This window comes from Myxine glutinosa, chromosome 7 (genome assembly GCF_964187855.1).
Source record: "Myxine glutinosa chromosome 7, kmMyxGlut1.1, whole genome shotgun sequence".
In the NCBI taxonomy this organism is placed as follows: domain Eukaryota; kingdom Metazoa; phylum Chordata; class Myxini; order Myxiniformes; family Myxinidae; genus Myxine; species Myxine glutinosa.
Window position 1 is genome coordinate 189,185,854 of NC_136267.1, and position 20,344 is coordinate 189,206,197.

The window sequence follows — 20,344 nt, forward strand, 5'->3', positions numbered from 1 at the left end:
AGTCTTTTCAACGTTATTCACAATGTATTTATAAGCATAAGCCTTAGACCTCAATCCCACAAATTCACTCATGACATTTCCTCCTAATTCATCCTTACACTTTCCAATCACCTTTTTATTTTTAGAAGAGAACAACTCACTCTCTGGACTGTAATTACTCGTGTCATAGATATTAATGTCTCTTTTCATGTCTGAATAAACATCAGTATTAATTTGCAAAATAAAACTATCTGTATCCATATAAAGTAGATGAACATCATTTTGATATTTCTTCCTCAAGTTATTATAAAAGTAATCATACATTAATGACTTTGATAAATCAAGAATTGATGTTCCAATATAAATAGGTTTGTCCATTTCAATACTCTCTTTAATCAAATGGATCACACAAAAGTTCTCAGTAAAGACCTCAGCTCTAGTAAAATTCGGTCTATTAATTAATTTTGATGCTTGTTTCCAAGATGTTGATAGTCTGATATTTTGTCTTTTTCTCACATTTTCCATGGTCTTACCAAAGACCACATTATTCATCAATTTATAAAAGTCTTTCTCAAAATCTGTTTTTGACTCTGTTCTTCTTTGTGTATTAAAATCAATGTACCCCTTTAACCAATGACTTTGATTGAACTTTAGAACCCTATGGATCTTCTCTACTCTTAGACCTTTTGATAAATATTGTCACAAATTTCTTTGGTGTAGAACATAATTTTTCTTGTTATATAATGTAGTAAGTAATTTTTCTGTTGATTCACCTATATCAAACGATCGTTGATAATCACTCAACCATTCTTTCTTTGGACTTTCTTTCTCACAAGCAAATGGGAGATCTTTGTGTAGGTTATGAAGTTCCTCTGGATATTTCAAATCGACCTCAAAATAATAACCAACTTTTTCTTCATCCAATTCTTTTTGTGTAGAGATACATACATCTTGTAAAACCTTTTTGTAATCTTTTTCCTTTACCCATCTAAGTTTTCCATAAGGAAGAGCCTGAGACATTGCCCAGCCATACAGGTTGTTTGCATCATAATACATCAAGTAGGAGCTCTCTACCGATGGATCATAATTTGGAATGTACTTGTGATTTGCTTTAGCATATCTCTTTGAACAGACTTGTGAAATTCCTCCTCTCTTTGCCTTTTCAATCATCAAAAGCATATCAACATCGGTTATCAAATCCAAAGCTTGTTTTGTCATTTTCAACATCGCGCTCCAAGCCAATCCAGGAGCAGTGTAATAGTGAGCAGGATCCAATCCATATCCAGAATGACAGATTGTTCTGAAAGCCTCAAACACATCAGCCAACAAAAGCACATCAGTTTTGAGGTACAAATCGTGATACTCGCCAAGATTCTTAATGTTATATTTTTTCCAAACATTTTGTGCATGTACATAATCTTTATCAGATATATGACTATTATTTAATTTGTTATAGAAATTTTCTTTTGAAGGAAGTTGTGTTTCATTGAATCTCTCAAATGAGTCCATATAGTCATAGGGGTAAATTCCCTTTTGTGTTAGAAAATCTTTATCTGAAAAATACTCTGAAAGACATGGAAACTCTTTTAGATTTTGAACCAAGTTAGCCAATGGACTTGCCATGAATTTAAATGTATCAAGAAATCTGATATGAGTAATAGGAGATGTGTGAATTGTTTTGGTGAATGAAATGTAATTCTGATCTGTGTTTGGAATTGCCGAGATACTTCCAGAAGTCTTTGAGAGTTCCTTGATAAATAGATGTGTATCATAATGAGCGTTGTTATGAAGAAAAACAGGAATGAAAGAGGGGAGTTGATAATTAATATTACAACTTTGATGAGCCGGACCTCTATATTTACCAGTGAGATGACAATGGTCTCTAACCTTTAGACCTTTACCAATTTTCTGCTCACAAATATGAAATAATTTTTCAAAGTATCACGATCGATCACTTTTTCAAGCTTTGAATAACTTGCCAGGAGTAGAGGAGAAACTTTTGTTAGATTTACTTTAATGGATGTCTTTCCAGGTATAGTTAGAGCTCTTCCTTTAAATGAAATAGAGGGGCTCATGTTATTTTCCATAACTGGTTTTACCCAAAAATTTTCATATTGATCTTTGTTCAATTTAACATTTTGACATATTTTTCTATATCTTTCACCGAAGTAGAGATTGATTGAAATTTGTCTTTTGTGCTTTGAAACATTGTATTTATTAATGAATAAACTTGCGTTTAGTTGAAGTAAAAATTTACCATATAAATATGATAAGTTCTGAAGGATATTTAGAATTTCCAGACTCTCCATATGATAAATTAGAGAATTGTCCGGCTTGTGATAGAATAGGGCTTAATAATGAGGGTTCATATAAACAATGTATTTTCTGGAATTTAATTTTAATTAATGATAATAAAAAATATAAAAAAATATATAACTCTTTTAAATTAGAACCAAAAATGAATTACTTTACAAGATTAATAAGAGAGATGAATGTTAAGTATTATGGTGATAATGCACCATTTCTTACAAGGGAAGAGACTATTTGTATTGAGGAAATGTATAAGGGTTTAATGATATTTATTATTCAAAATAATTTTAATGGAAATGTTAATACAAGATACTATATAAATAAAATAATGAATTATTTTGAAATTAAACCTGAACTCAGGATAAAATATAGAGTTTCTAAAATAGCTCAAAAAAAGTTAGATGACTTGTTTTCCAAATATATAAATGAATGATTTTTTACCCGTTTGGGAAAATAAGATAAAATTTAATAACCATAAAAACATTCCAAATTCATTGAGATGTCTAATAGTTGGTTCAAGCGGATGTGGAAAAACCTGTTTGCTTTTAAAGATGCTCCTTGGTCCTAATTTTTTAGATTATGATAATTTAATAATTTTTACAAAGTCAAGTTTTCAACCTGAGTATCAACTACTCTCACAGGGTTTTAATGCAGGTTTTAATGCAAAAAGGAAGACATTATCGGTTTATTTAAACTTCAAAACAAACTAAATAAAACTAAAGATAAAACTCCTATTTTTATCTACCTTCTACCGACTCCTCTCCGGCCTTGCTCCCCCAGCTCTCTCTGTGCTCTGTCCCCCCAATATTCCTTCAGGTCGCACAAGATCTGCCTGCAACCCTCTTCTGGTTAAACTGCCAAAGTCTAGGCTCTCTGCTCACCTTCACTCTTTCATTCCCCTTTTCTCCCGCCTCTGGAACAAACTCCCCCACTCCCTTCAATCCCACTCCTCCCTCCAGGTCTTTAAAACAGCTGTTCACCACCATCTCTTATCTTCCCCCATCGAAAACCTTGATCTTTTCTACCCCCGGTAATTCACCCCAGAGTCCTTGCAGTGTTCATATGTTTTAATCCTCTCCCACCTCCCCCCAAGTCCTCCCGATGTCCCTGCTCTCAAATGTTGTGTTTGTGTCCTTCCCCCTCTCTTTGTGTCCTTCCCCCTCTCTCCCCATCTTGTCTACCGCTCCCCTTGTTTTTTGTGTTTTGTGTGTCGGTTTGTCTTTTTGTGTGATTAATGTTAGCTCTTTCACGAGCCTCGATCTTGTATACAAAAAAATAAATAAAAAAAATAAATAAATGATGATAATATTGAAGATATAATACAATTATTTTGTGATACACTGAAATCAAAATCGAAACCAAAACCCATAACTTGTATTCTCAGTGATAATACGGATGATATACCTTCACCTCAATATTTAGATAAATCAAAAAAGAACCTCGTCATCTTTGATGATTGTGTTAATGAGAGAAACCAAACAGTAATGGACAGCTACTATACAAGAGGGAGACATTCTTCTTGTAATTGTATTTATCTTAGTCAGTCATATTTTCAACTCCCTCGACGCTCAATAAGAAACAATGCCAATACTTTTATTTTATTTAAGTTAAATTCAATAGATGTAAATAATTTTTGGAGAGATAATTGCTCTACGTTATGTAGTAAAAAAGAATTTGAAAATTATATGAAACACGATTGGAAAATATAAATATATTGTTGTGAAACAAGATGAGATATTAAAGGATGTATTTTTATTTTAAACGTAATTACATATATAAATGATAACTATTATTATTAATCTTGTGGGTAAATCTGCTTCAGGAAAGAACTTTCATAAATCTAAACTCTTGAATAGTAAAAATGAAAAGATTGTAAGTTTTTTTTTAAAACACCCTATGATTCGTTTTGTGAGTACTACAACCAGAGAAAAGCGACCAGGAGAAGTAGAAGGGAAAGATTATTACTACATTTCAATGGAGGAACATATGCGATTGAGGAACGAAGGTCAAATATTTGAGGAGGTCTCTTGGTTCTACAAAATATTCACATTGTAAGAGTGAGTTAAATAAAGTAAAATCTAATGGTCTTGGGATTTTAGAAACTAATCCTGAAGGAATTAGACAAATTATTAAACAATTGTGTGGTGATGGAGTTAAGATTTTATCATTCGGTTTTGATATCGATGAGGAGACTCAACGCAAACGTATGAAAAGCAGAGATACAAGTATTAGTGAAGAAGAAATAACAACGTGTATTAATACCAATAAAGAATTTGATGAAATATTTAAAGAAAAGGATTTATTTCAACACATTTACTATAATGATGAAGAAAAGTAAAATTTTCCCATTGACCTTTACAATTCATTAAATGATATTTTTCAATACTAAATGAATGCCGAAGAAAGAGCAAGAAAGTTTAAGGAACATCAACAATTAGTTTCAAAAGTTGTTAAACAACAGGAAGGGATAAAGAAGAAACGGAGACAAAAACTGACTGGCGAAGAAGTCTTTGAAAGAAAACAAGAGAAATTCTTTCAACCACTTTTGAAAACTCAACACTCACCTACAGTCCCCACGGTAGAATTTACTCCAAAAAAACTTCAAATGATCAAAGATTTTAGTCAAATGACAGAGCAAGAACTTGGTGAATTAGAATATGATGACGAGGGATTATTTCGGAAACTTGAGGAGGTAAATCAACCCCCTAATTATGTTGTGGAAGCTCTTCAAAACAATGAGTATTCGGCGGGTTCAAAAACCAGAGCAGGTCTCATTCCAACAGAAGAACCAGCACAGTTCCATCTTGTGAAAGAAAAGTTATTGATATTTAATGATAAATTGGTGTTCTTAAGTTCTGCTCAACCAAATGTTGAAGTAACTCCAAGATTAATGTTTCTTCTAACAAACTCCGGATTCAGCGGTTCAAAATATTTTGAGGAACCACTTGATATGGAAAGAGAGGAAGATAGGGTATATATTGATTTACTAAACGCACTTGATTATAGAGTTTCTGTTGCTGGTAAAAGTAAGAAGAATGAGAAGGAAAAACATATTATTGATGCTTTAAGTAAGCTTGGTTCGGGTGTTAGCTTTCTTCCAAATGACCCATCACAATTAGTTAATAGGCTATTATTGTTGTTAGGTAGTAAGAAGGCTGGAAACAACAATTGTTTTAATGAAACATCCACCATTTTCGACCAGTTGATGAATATGAAAATAATTAATAAATGTCAATACAAAGATATTTTATTAGATATTAAATAAGATGAGAAGCACAATTCTTAGTTTTAATTTTACAACGAGTGATTACACAGCATCATTCCCTTACCCACTACAACTTGACCCCACAAAATAATATGAGGCATCTTTATTGTCGATGGAAACTTATAATACCTTGTTTAATATCACAGAGAAAAACAACAAGTTTAGTTATAATCCAGGAAGTGGATATAAAACTATAACCGTTTCACCCGGAGCTTACGAGATTTCTCAAATATCTTCAGAAGTCTCTCGCCTTATGAAAGAAAAAGGTGATGAACCAAAAAATATGGTAATAGATATTCAAAAACACACTTCAAAATCAACGATTAAACTTAAAAATAATTATAACGTTGATTTCACGATTGAAAATTCGTTCAGAGAGCTATTGGGTTTCTCTTCAAAAAAGATTGAAACTAACGGGACGTCTTTCAGTGATAATGTCATTCAAATATCCTCCGGTATAAATTCAGTATTAATTCATTGTGATTTGATTGATGGTGCTTATAACGATGGAATAAGAACAAATACAATATTTTCATTCAGCGCATACTCAACACCGATTGGTTATAAATTCAATATGGAACCAAAAAATCTTGTCTATTTACCTGTGTCAGGAAAAACCATATACAGAGTAAATTTTAGGATAACCGATCAAGATAATCGTATGATCTCCTTTAATGAAGAAATTATATCCATCAGAATTCACCTACGTGAAGTTTTTCAATAAATAAATAATGGTTATTGTGAGAAAACACGAGTTGGGAAAATATAAAGTAATTACAGGGGATGGGATGTTCCTTTCACCATACTATAAGGGTGAAGGTATGTTTCTTGGTCGAGGATACTATAAACCAAAGAGACAATGGGGTGTGGGTCATCAATTTAGAAATAAAGGAGATGGGATAATTGATACTCTAATGGATATTGGTTCAACCATTCTTAAACATAAAGACCTAATTGGTTCAACTGCTTCTGCCGTGGGCTCAGTTGCGGGTGCTATAAAGAGTATAAAAGATGCTCAAAAGGAGTCTCATAAATTACAAGCAATCAAAGAAATAAAAAAAGGTAAAACTCAACGATCTTCACAAGAACGACAAAAAATAATTAAAATACTTGGGTCAGGGTTTCAACAATTTTAATGCTATATAAATACAAGTATGGAAGCGATTGATAGTATCTATGATTTGGATGATACGATTATCATTTCAAACTCCACTAAAAAGGAAGACTATTTTAAGGTAAATGCTATAACAGGAACAGACTGGAATTCAAACGGAACAAAAAGTTTTGAAATAAATAATCAACAAACTTACTTGAATATAGCTGATAGTTTCTTGCTGTGTAAATTTAAATTCACTAAGGCTGCGAATAATACTAATGCTACACTCGTAAATGATTTCTCCTGGAAAATGTTTGATAGTGTTCGCCTGTGTATTGGAACACAAGAGGTTTAAGCGGTTGATTATGTCTCTGCTACATCTGAAATGATGAAATTTACACTATATTCGTTTAGTGATAGAATGGGTAAGGGAGCTGTTAGGGCTGTCAGCCGATCCGAGACCGGGACGAAATCCCGGCGGTTTCGGCTTTCGAGACGGTCTCGGGACGGTCCCGAGATAAATTGACTGACGCAATTTCTCGGTAAAAAAAATCCCGGTTAAAATTCCAACTTCTTGCAGATATTTTCCATAATAGAGGCATTTATTGAGCCTAGCTTTCATTACTCTGCTTCTGCACAAGCATCATTTTTCGCAAGTGCAGCTGAACTGACACAAACAATGATAGATAAAGTAAACTCACTGTTCCAGGATTTTCCCCTTGTCAACAAACAATGCACTGCAAACGAATCCGAATTCCGAATCCGGATCTTCACCAACATCTAATCAGCTCGTCCTTGTCACACACGCTGCATCTCCACAAAATTTCGTCCGAATCCGTCCACAACTTTTTGAGATATTGTGTTCACAAACAAACGGACAAACAGACAGGAGTGAAAACATAACCTCCATCGACCTTTGGTGGCGGAGGTAACGAAATCAGGATAAAGGTCCCAATGAAAATCCCCCGCATCGCGGCTTTATTTAAACCGTTGAATCCTTCCGCTGTATCACTCCGCCTCGCCCCGCCCCGCTGCGGTCACGTGTCCGTCCTTGGAGACGAGTTACGGAATGTGGTTGCTATGGTCTTTTGCACATTAATATCGAGGGACTCGCTCGAGGCCCCGTGAATGGAGGGACGATGTTCATTTAGATTAAAAACACGTTTATAACGGATTATCCTACACACAATGTATTAATACAAGTACAATACATTATGTAGTTTTATGAAATGAGTTTTTGATGAACGTTTATGTTTAATTGCAACGCTAAATCTATAAATTGTAAGAATCCCTCGGGGTTTGGTTTGACGGTTTGAATGTGAAAGTATTTTGGTTATCTTATCTCCACTTTAGGCCTGATAAGTTGATTACGTTTACTTTAGTCACAGAGTCAAAATAAGGAGGGGGGGGGGGGGGTGATCACTACACCGCCTGCTTTATAATTTACTAGCAGAAGTACCCGGCATTGCCGGGCGGGGGAGGGGAGGGGAGGGGAACGGGGGGGGGGGGGGGGGGGAGCGAGCCCCTTGGCAAAGCGAGCGATTTTTTTTTTCATAGCGTCATAGCATCATCACGTGATCGCTCTGAGCGAATCAGCGCCCACCTGCTCTGATGCCGTGGATTCCGTGCGCTGAAATGCGGTGAGGTAAATATGAATAAAAAATATTTCGTTGTGTGGCAGGAACTTCTGAAAATGTCTGCCGTCGTCCTGGTGGGGCTTCCCAGGAATTCAGGTAACGCAGTCGGGTTGATCAAAGCATGGGCTTGGATAACTTGGGTGCCTTATCAGTCGACAATTGTTAAAACACGTGAACATTCGATGAAAGGCGTTATTTAGCGTTATTAGTTTCAATTTCTGGAATAAGGGGTCGGTATATTCGATCCGTCCACCGAACGGCTATCAACGGGTTGAACAAAAAATTGTACATTCCGATTTGAGTTGAGGCACGCAACGCTGCGTCATTATAGCCCGCTTAACGGAACTATTAAAAAAAAAGTAACATGCACATGTGCGCAGCAGCAGGACGCGACAACTATTGAACTATCATGAATATCGAACGGTCGTACGTGTACGCGCGCGAGCTACGAGAACGCTTGACATGCCCGATCACAACTCACAAAATGATAATGAAACTCCAACCGGGACTCGAATATGCCTGGGCAGAAACATTTTCTCCCTCTCTCTCTGACATTCCGAGCAAGAAATTACACGACAATACAAACTGTAATGAGATAACCCGGTCCCATCGGTGGCCGATCATCTGCATGGAGGTGGTGTATTTTATTTCATCCCGGTAAATGGAAGCTAAGTCGGAATTTAAGTACTCAACATCAGAAATGAATTTTTTTCATTGTTGTTTATATATTGTAATGAAATTCCATTATTTTTGAAGCCTTATTTTTATTTTTATTTTTATGTATTACTTTGTCAGGAACCGAGCCGAGCCGAGATCCCGTTATGAAAATTGAAAATTAATCGAGACGGTTCCGAGACGGGATTTTGAATCTAGCTAACAGCACTAGGAGCTGTTGAAGGTTTTATTCCTGATATGTCAACGGGAACAAATGCTGACCCTGGTTATATTCAAAGGAAGGCAATGTATAATGACGAAACAAAAGCAGAGAATAGTTTTACCATAGCGGTACCTCTGAAAGGTATATTTGGATTTTGTGATTATGATAAAGTTTTGTATCGGCTTAAAATTAGATTTCAACTACAAAGGAATGATAATGTAAATAGGTTGCTTTTTGGGGCTGAAAATGCTTTTGGCGACAATAATAAATTTGTTATTAATGATTTGTGTTGGTATATCAGTGAATATACTGCTAATCTTAAAACGGAAGAGATGTTAAATAAAAGACTTAACTCACAGACCCCGCTAAATGTATCATACCTTAAAAGAAGATGTCAACACGTTAAACTGGAACACACTACCTACACTTGGAATTTAGGTGTTTTTCAAGGAAAGCCACGATACCTCTGGCTCATTTTTTAATAACCAGATGGAGAGGACGGTACTAATAAGAATAATGCGCTGTGTGATAATGCTAAGGTGAAACAACTTCGGGTTTCTCTTGATGGAACATTTTATCCACGAGATAGATTGGAAATTGATTGGGAAAAAAATGAATTATGCGGAAGCCTACAAGTCTTACCAAAAGGTGTGTGAAAGTAATGGTAATAATAACCCTATTTTGGATATGGTTGCGTTTCAAAAACTTTATACAATCTACACAATTGACCTGAGTTCTCAAAAGGAAACTATAAAGTCTAATAGAGTGGATACTTCTCTATACATTGAAAGAGGAGAGAATGAAGAAGTTGATGCTTATTGTTTGCTTTTGGAGGAAACAGAATTACAGATTAATACAGATAATGGTGTTATGATTAATATCACATAGGTTTTTTCTCATAAATAAATGGTAGGGGTATATGTTAATCAAATCAATCTTAATAAATTAACATCTTGTATTCAAAATCAAAAGCCTTGTATTATTAATGTTAATACAATTCAAAGAAAAGGAGCTGTAAGAATTGATGTTTTACTCACACACACACAAGTAAAAACACTAAATGATACTGGTTCACTTAAAATTAAAATGACAAAACCTATGGTAAAGAAATATTCAATAGACGAGTCAAGAGGAGGATTTCTCCCGTTTCTAATTCCTTTATTTGCTGGTTTAAGTGCGGCGGGAGCATTGACTGGTGGTATTTCAGCAGCGGTAAAAACTGCTAACGAAAGGAAGGCACAACTAAAAGCTCAAAAAGAATTGGAAAGACATAACAAGGAGTTGGAGAAACAAATTAGTGGAAGTGGTGTAATTGTAGATTTTGCTCAAAAACTTGAAAGTCTACCTGATAAAGCTAGATTGTTGGTTGGAGATATGCTTTCCTCTATCGCTCAAGCGGGTGTTAAACTAACTAAATGGGGTAATGGATTGTATCTTTCTCATAAATAAATGGATAAATGGTTTAAACAATTTGGAAAGAATATAACCTCAAATATAGAACTAGCTCAGTATTGTAAAACTCAAAAAATTGATAATGTGGTTATTTGTATGAGAGATGAATTAATACATATAAATAAGAATACAAAGAATATTATTATGAATTTAGACACACAGAATGGTTCTCATTGGGTTTGTATTCATAATAGTCAGGATAAATATTATTTTGATAGTTATGGTATGCCACCACCTGTTGAAGTAATACAATTCTTACAGAATGGTGTTTATCAAACATTTCAAGTTCAAGAAATTAATTATAAATGTTGTGGTCAATTATGTTTATATGTATTATTTCAACTCAACAATAATGAAAATTTTTATGATATCATTTTTAATCTAATATAAATGACTTATGTTGGAAAAGATGGTTCTATCTTTGGAAAATCCTCTCAGGATATTGATTTATCAAATTATTATACAAAGGCACAGGCTGAACGACAAAAATATAGTATAAGTAAAAATATTAATATGAAGAATACTTATAAATTAATCAATTATCCAAACCCTACAGATGCGAATGACTTAATTAGATTCAGTGATTTATCACAATATATATTTTTAAAGAAAACAGCACGTTTTGTTGAACAAGTAAAATTTACAACCACAACACCTGGTTATACTGACCATACACCTTTCCTCATTGAATTTAACTACCTGCTTACAATTGAATTTTATAAAGAAGGACATATAGTTAATATGCGAATTAATAAATGGGGGTATGATATGCCTGATTTAGGGTATAATTGGTATTTTTCAATAAACTTAGAAGACCTACATGATTTGAATCAGTCTCGTAAAGAAGAATATTATTCGCTTGGCGAGGATAAGGATTTATGTGGAAGTACAATTAGTAAACAACAAATACATGATTTTAACAAAAGAAAAATATATGATAGTATAGCGATGGTTAGCATGACAAAGAAGGAAGGTAATGAGATAAGGATAGAAAGCCGAGGAATACAAACCGATTTGGTAGTGGGAAGATGGGGTGGTATTACCTGTCATAATATTAATCTCACATATATTTCTGATACATAAATGGCAGGAAAAAGACTACAAGAGAATTATAATTTTTGTATTCAGGGATACCTACAAGAAAAGGGTGCTCGGTATTACATACCTTATGATTTGGAGCATATATATGGAAATTTTGTCATTAAAAACTGACCTTATACTGATATTGCTAAACCCACAAATAGAGACTTGTTTAAAATATTAAATAAAAATGAACTTCTCAAAGTTATGAAATATAAAACTCTTTTAGAAATCGTCAACAAATCTTATTGGTATCCTATTATGAGAAAAATAATTATAGATACAAGAATATCTCAAAATCCAGATGAGTATATGTATAATATTCTTTGGGGCTCAAGCTCAAGGGTAGCAAGGGATGAGGAAGGAGTTGAAGAAGAGAAGGAGGAAAGAGAGAAGGAGGAGAAGGAGGAAAGGGAGAAAAAGGAGAAGGAGGAGAGGGAGAAAAATGAGAAGGAGGAAAGAGAGAAAAAGGAGCAGGAGGAAAGGGAGAAAAAGGAGAAGGAGGAAAGGGAGAAAAAGGAGAAGGAGGAAAGGAAGAAAAAGGAGAAGGAGGAGAGGGAGAAAAAGGAGAGGGAGGAAAGGGAGAAAAGAGAGAAGGAAGAGAGGGAGAAAAAGGAGAAGGAGGAGAGGGAGAAAAAGGAGAAGGAGGAGAGGGAGAAAAGGGAGCAAAGAGAGAGGGAGGAAAAATATAAAAAGATGGAAATCAGTGAGATTCGTAAAAGATTGAGTGTATTACAGCAAATAAATCAATCTCAACGCACCGAAGAGGAAAATAAAGAATTAACGACTCTTACTAAGATAATGATTTTAAAAATGGTTGAGATGAGTTCAGCGAGGAGATTTACATGAAGAAGACAAAGATATGTGGTTGATGATGCCTTTGACTTTAGTTGGTTTTTATTTGTAAATAAATGGAGGAGAGAGTGAAGGCATTCCTAAGGATTCTTTATGTTTTAAAAATTAAGGTAGAAATGTATATGTTGAAAACCAAAAAGGTTTTGATACTCTGTCGGACTTTTTCTGATAAATAAATATGAGTTATTGTCTCAAATGTAAAAATAAAACTAAATCTAAAAATATCTCTTATGTTAAAGCTAAAAATAATAGAGTTTATCAAAAAGGAATATGTCAAGTGTGTGGCTCTAAAAAGTGCCAATTCATCTCTCCTAAAAGTGGAGGAGACATACAAAAGTTTCTGTCAGGAAGTAAATTTACAACAACTGGAATTCCGGGGGAATTACACCTTCCAGGGTATTCTTTCTGTGGTCCCGGAACAAACTTGGATAAAAGATTAGATGAGGCTAACAATGCTAAACCTTGGTCGAAACCAAAAAATAAGGTTGATGAGTGTGTATGAAGCATGATATTGCTTATGGGAATACCACTACATTGGATGAAAAACATGAAGCAGACAGAGAAATGTTGTATAATTTGTCTTTGATACAAAATCCTACGTTGAGAGAGAAAGTTGATAGGTTTATTGTAAAAAAAATGATAAGTGCTAAATTGAAACTTGGTCTTGGTTATTCCTCAAAAAACTATTAGGCTCTAATGATGTCATCAAGACTGAGGAGCTTTTGGCTAAAGAATTACATAAACCTATAATCACAAAGTTTAAAAGAAGGAAAGTTTATTCTAAATACACCAACCACATATGGTCCGCTGATTTAATCGAACTAAATAATGATGAGGGATACAGGTATGCTTTAACCGTTATTGATTTGAGGAGTAGATTTGCCTGGGTTGTTCCTTTGAAAAACAAGAGAGGTAATACTTTAATGTTAGCCTTTAAGCTAATATTTGATAGGAATAAAAGGAAACCAAAGAAGTTATGGACTGATGAGGGTACAGAGTTCTATAACAAAATATTTATGAAATTTCTTAAGGGGGAGGGTATTACATTATACAGCACCTTTAATGAAGGAAAAGCAGTTGTTATTGAGCGTTTTAATCGTACTTTGAAAGAGAGACTATATAAAAAATTCACACAACTCGGTTCTCAAAAATGGGTGTATTTAATTCAGGATATTGTAGATAATTACAATAATACAGTTCATTCATCACCAAATTCAAAACCATCGGAAACATTTACAAAATTAGAATATGAAAAGGAGATTAATTTGAGAAAGCCCAAGTTTAAAGTTGGTGATATTGTAAGAATATACAAATTGAAAAGCCATTTTGAGAAATGTTATACACAAAAATGGACTCGTGAATTATTTAAAATCATTGATGTAATGGATACAGTCCCTTGGACCTACAAATTATATGATTTAAATGGAGAAGAAATCTTGGGTTCATTTTACTCGCAAGAATTACAGAAAACACAAGTAAGCAGATAATACCCTTGAAAATAATAAATAAATAAATAAAATGTAATGGGGATATGTTTTTAAATCTGTGAACCCCAAACACAGAATCCCACAACTTTTTAGTTGGGGCTTAACTTTTGTGTGTGTATAATGGGGATACGTTTTTAAATCTGTGAACCCCAAACACAGAATCCCACAACTTTTTAGTTGGGGCTTAACTTTTGTGTGTACAATGGGGATATGTTCTTGAGATCTCTGAACCCCAAACACAGAATCCCTCAACTTTTCAGTTGGGGCTTAACTTTTGTGTGTACATTGGGGATACGTTCTTGAGATCTGTGAACCCCAAACACAGAATCCCTCAACTTTTCAGTTGGGGCTTAACTTTTGTGTGTGTGTATGTGTGAATGAGTCATAATAATATACAAACCCTAACCCAACCCCATCCCTAACCCAACCCCATCCCTAACCCAACCCCCTCCCTAACCCAACCCCATCCCTAACCCAACCCATCCCTAACCCTCACATTCAAAATCCCAACCCTAACCCAATCCCATCCCTAACCCAACCCCAACCCTAACCCTCACATTCAAAATCCCAACACCTAACCCAACCCCATCCCTAACCCTCACATTCAAAATCCCACCCTAACCCTAACATAATCTTTTTTTTCTTCTTTTTTTTAAATACGTATTTCATTTTTTTTTTTTCCTCTTCTACCAATTCTGTCTTTCAAGGCTTTCAAGTTTAAAGAAGTAGAAATGGGAAGAAAGAATTTTCCAGCATTTTCTTCCTCGAACTTTCTTGATATTGCTTAAATCAAGCGTCATTAAACAAAGAACATTGTTCATTGCTTTAGAATCCAAAGAGTCTCCAAAATGGACCCCACAGGTAGAGTCTCCAAAATAAAACCAACTTTCCAAGTTCCCAAGGTATAACCACATTCCTGTTGAGCCTCCAAGATAGGTATCACATTCCGAGTCATCAAAACAAAACCCCCATTCCGAGTCTCCAAAAATATAACCATCTTTCCAAGTCTCCAAGGTAGAACCACAATTTTCAGAAATATTGGGGGTTTCCGTGATAAGTCTCATATAGTATAACTGCAGACCATCAGGGAAAACTTCCCTTTCCCAATTTTTTAGGGTTTCTATGATGTGTCTCACATTGTATAACTGCGGACCATCAGGGAGAACTCTCCTTGCCCAATTTTTTAGGGTTTCTATGATGTGTCTCACATAGTATAACTGCGGACCATCAGGGAGAATTCCCGTTTCCCAATTTTTTAGGGTTTCTATGATGTGTCTCACATAGTATAACTGCGGACCATCAGGGAGAGCTCTCCTTGCCCAATTTTTTAGGGTTTCTATGATGTGTCTCACATAGTATAACTGCAGACCATCAGGGAGAATTCCCGTTTCACAATTTTTTGGGGTTTCTATGATGTTGTCTCACATAGTATAACTGCGGACCATCAGGGAGAACTCTCCTTGCCCAATTTTTTAGGGTTTCTGTGATGTGTCTCACATAGTATAACTGCGGACCATCAGGGAGAATTCCCGTTTCACAATTTTTTAGGGTTTCTATGATGTGTCTCACATAGTATAACTGCGGACCATCAGGGAGAACTCCCCTTTCCCAATTTTCAGAAATTTGTGGGTCTCCAATGTATGACTTGTATTCTGGCTCATCAAGGTAGAACTTGTTCAGTGGGTTTTGTTTTGATAACTCACAACAAGTATCATCATGGTAAAACTCTTTTTCAGGATTTTGTGGATCTCCAAGGTATAACTCTTTGGCTGGGTCATCAAGGTAGAACTCGTTCTGGGGGTCTTGGTTGTTCAAAATGTCTTCAAACAAAAAAATAACTTCATCCCAAGTTGTGTTAAAAGCAGAATTTTCATTTCATATCTCAGATACAATTTCCTGTGAAAGAAAATAACAATGTATTAATTTAATACAATATTTTTATTTGTATAAATCAAGCTCTATGAATATTAAAATAAACTTTGTTAACTCTTACACGAGTCTCATCTAACAAAAAAAAAAAAATTAAATAAATAATTAATCAAATAAATAAATAAATAAATAAATAAATAAATAAATAAATAAATAAACAAACAAACTTACCTCCATTGATAAGAGGTTCGAGTCCAGTTCATCAATCTGAAGGTTGAGTTCTACACAGGTAGTAGGACTCCAAGGAATAGCAAAGTTATCCCATTCCATTTCGGCATAGTAGTCCATTCTCAAGTGAAGCAGAAAGCGTGTTTGAAAAAGCCTGTGTGGTCGGTGCCTTTTATAAGGACTGGGTGTGTCATTTCCTGTGGAAATTTCCTGGGCATGTCTTAACTGGAAATGATGTGATGGAAATTCCCTGAAAATGATGTCATGTCTTAACTGAAAATGATACAATGGCAGAGTTTATAAAGTGGGTGGGGTTAACAAAAAGTGGGCGGGGCTTAGTAAAAAGTGGGCGGGGTTTAGTAAAAAAGTGGGTGGAGCTTACCAAAAGGGGGCGGAGCTTACCAAAAACTGGGCAGAGCTTAGTAAAAAGTGGGTGGAGCTTACCGAAAAGTGGGCGGAGCTTACCAAAAAGTGGGCGGCACTGGAGGCGCTCAGACAAGAACATTGAGGGAGGTTTATCATTTTATCTCAGCTCAGTTAAAATATCTTGAAAAAGAACCAAACTCAAACCTCTTCTTTAATAATATATTAGATGGTGAAGAGAGTTGTAGGAGAATTAAATGATTTCCCACGCACAAACAAATATTTGTAGGATCGATGTTTGAGTGGTCTACTCGGGATCATTGATAGTAAGAGTACCATAAGACCAAGGGGGAATCATTGTTTGAGTGTCAAAAGGCTAAAAGGTTTGTAAAGAGGTGAGAGGAAAATTAACATGTAAGTGAATGGGTCGATGTTTGAGTGGGTCAAAGATAATCTGCCAGATGATATGTAGAAGAAGGATTATAGGTCTATAAGGGAAAACAAATATTTGTAGTGTTTGAGTGGTCTAATGAACAACATTAAGGATAGGTACTATAGACAAAAGGTTCATAAAGATGAGGGTGGGAGAAATAGAGGTGTTAATGGGCAATGAGGTGAAGAGGAAAATTAACATGTAAGTCAATGGAAAATGAGAGTGTCCCAGAAGCAACATATATACACTACTGCCCGTTCTTGTAATTACATTATCTGTTTGTAATTTGTAATTTGAGAATCTAATAACAGATTCTTCTTCTTCTTTAATGGCAACAATTATGCCCACGTTCTTGTGGAGTTGCTCAGCTGACGTTTTTTGCCCAAGTCTTTCACGAACTGGCTGGCCATGTTTGACGCTCGATTAAGTAGTTAGGGCAGCAACATGCAATGTCTTCATGGTGCCGGCGATAGCTCGACTACTCTTGGCGAAGGACACCGTAGGGTCGTTGACGTCCACCGACTAATGCTGGAAGATGGAACACCTAGTTTGACGGTACACACATTGATGAATCACCTGTCTGTCAAACACGGGGATGACAGTTTATAGCTGTCGGGATTCAAACCCACGCTAGACAACTTAGATGTGAGTGTGCATATCTCTAGGCCCTCCTTTCAGTCCAAATGTCATAAGAGCTGAAATAATGTGATTTTATTTTATAAGAAAGTACAATTTCTCTCAGTTTTATTATGTTGTATGCGATAATAAGTACAAGTTGCACAATGCACCAGACACCAAAACTACCTGCATGTGTAGGATTTCTGCAATGCAGTCACATAAAGCTGAAATTTTTGCACAAATATGACTACGGTTGTTTCTAACATAATTTTGCTCCTCTGACCATGTTGTTGTCAAAGAACATGGGAAAGCGTCCCTGGTCTCCTTTCCTCTCCTGCTCGTCTCATTCCCAGTCTCTTTACCCTTTAGTCTCCTTACGCCCTCCTGGTCTCCTTACTGCATCCCGGTCTCCTTACTCCGTCACCGGTCTCCTTACTCCCTCCCGGTCTCCTTACCCCCTTCCGGTCTCCTTACTCCCTCCCGGTCTCCTTACTCCCTCCCGGTCTCCTTACTCCCTCCCGGTCTCCTTACTCCCTCCCGGTCTCCTTACTCCCTCCCGGTCTCCTTACTCCCTCCCGGTCTCCTTACTCCCTTCCGGTCTCCTTACTCCCTTCCGGTCTCCTTACTCCCTCACGGTCTCCTTACTGCCTCACGGTCTCCTTCCTCAAAGTCAGGGTGGCACATTGTGAAATCCATGGTGTACATTCCCCCTCTCTCTTATCCCTCACAACATTGTTGTGCTTCTATTGTGTTAGGTAAATGCAACCATATAAGTTTTCATATTTGATGGGTTTGTAGTTAAGTAACAAGATATTGTATACAAGTTAGAGGACTTTAAAAAAACTGAATATAAAGACGAATGAGATTTTTCTGGATGGATTAAAGGTGACATCAACTGTGCAATACACAATTCCACGCTCGTCAGATAATGGATTGGGTGTGTGTTTCATCCAGTAATTCGGGTTGGGGTCAAACAGACACAACAGGTGGATTGTGAGGAGATTCAAACCACGGTGCAGGTGAAAGAGGTGCTGAAGTCCTCGGTGTTGAACATTTCCCAGGGAGAGGTGCAGATCTACACCAATTCGAGTTGCCTTTGTCCAAAGGTCGTGGTTAACAAGGAATACCTCATCATGGGTTATGAAGATCATGGCCTTTCAAGGTGTGTTTATTTTACTTCAGGCCTCCCTGATACTTTCAACACTGGATTTCATGGAGAGAATTATTGAATGAATGAATGAATGAATTGAGCCTCATTAACATAAAAAGTCAAGTTTAGGTACACGGTACTAGGCGCTGTCATTGGGAATGTGGACCATCTCTCCAGATTGTTTCTCTTCGATGGCTGCGTGGCTGAGGATTGGGAAGAACGTTTGCGACGGAAGGTGAAGGTGAGCATTGTGCATAATGGATCGCAATCCACGTGACTTCTGGAAAGGGTACACCGTACGGATAGGTAACCACACATTCCAATGTAATTTTAAAGAGGGCTCTAATCAAGGTGCTGGTGATAGCACACCTAGTCTATATATAATGGAGCAAGTGTTTGTAATGTATGTATGTATGTATGTCTGTCCACTCTTCACCCATTGGTTGGACAGCTGACCTGACTCCACCCACAAATGTAACCTGAAATATTTAACCTAAAGTACCCAGAGGACCCAAAAGACCATCACCCACCCCCTCTCCCTCAACACCCGGAGGACCTACAAGACCGCCAAGACCCAGAAGACTCAAAATACCCGAGGACCCAATGGACCTAAAAGACCCTGAAGACCTAAAAGATTGAGAACACCGAATGGATCCAAAAGACCATGAAGACCCCAAAGACCTAAAATACCCCAAAGACTGAAAATATTCCAAAGACCCTTATCAACCCCAAAGACCCCGAAGACCCTGAAGACCCTTAAAGAGCCCAAAGGCCCAATGGGGCAAGGTGTTTTATGAACTCCATATTTCAGTGTAGTTGTTTAGCCGAATATTTGTTTCAACATTTGCGACATTCCATTGTGGTTTTTTTCAGCGCTGGGATCAAAGGCTGCAACGAAGGAGAAATGGTCGAGGCAGGAAGCGGAAACGAGGAAGGAAGAGAGAATCTTCAAAAGAACGAAAAAGAAAAATGATCCTCGGCCCCAGGAGTTCCCAAGCAGAAGAGCCGGGGGTGTAGCAGGTCGTGCTCGTGTTTTAGGGTTGGAGCTTTTGTCGTCATGTTGTTGATGTTTTGTATGAAGTTTGAGAGAAAACAATACTGTGGTTAGCTTTAAAGAATGTTGCACTATGTTTTTACCCCAACGTTTGCATGTCCGCACATGCAGCATCCGGGCTCATTCGCCTTCAATGAAAATGTTAAAACAAAAACCCCAATCCTCCGACAAGGCGAATCAAAGGTTTTGTGACACAAGTTCTAATTTCTAAACTCGCATTATCTGTTGGAATACAAGTCGCACAATATCAAAGGAATATCGCGTTTTAATAAAAACTTCCTTCATTGCCAAGAACGGAGTAGAGAGCCATTCCGATGAGCACTCCATCATTCTTAGTCTCCAGAAGAGTGTCATGGACCTTGGGGTTGTGGGGGATGACAAAGCTGAACCCCCTTTACCCCCAAATTCATTCTGTAAGTTGTTTGAAGAATGAACTCTCCGGATATGATTGAATCGTTCAGTGAAAATTTAAACATTTCTCAGTCTGGATTGATCGATTTCTGAGTATTTTGAAATTGACGGTATGAAAGAGAAGAGAAGAAGAACAGGGACACATGGTAACGGTATTTCAAGGTGAACAAAATACATATC

General features: G+C 36.4%; 1 protein-coding gene across 1 annotated transcript in view; it reads left to right on the forward strand.

Annotated features, from left to right (window-relative positions):
• FRZB (frizzled related protein) overlaps positions 1-20,063 on the forward strand; it is a 44,515-nt gene extending 24,452 nt beyond the window's left edge. The window contains exons 4-6 of the mRNA XM_068123739.2: positions 18,504-18,711; positions 18,877-18,940; positions 19,573-20,063. Coding sequence (XP_067979840.1) covers positions 18,504-18,711; positions 18,877-18,940; positions 19,573-19,716 — 416 coding nt within the window. The 3' untranslated portion in view covers positions 19,717-20,063. The remainder of the gene's footprint in view (positions 1-18,503; positions 18,712-18,876; positions 18,941-19,572) is intronic.
• The last annotated feature ends 281 nt before the right edge of the window (positions 20,064-20,344 follow it).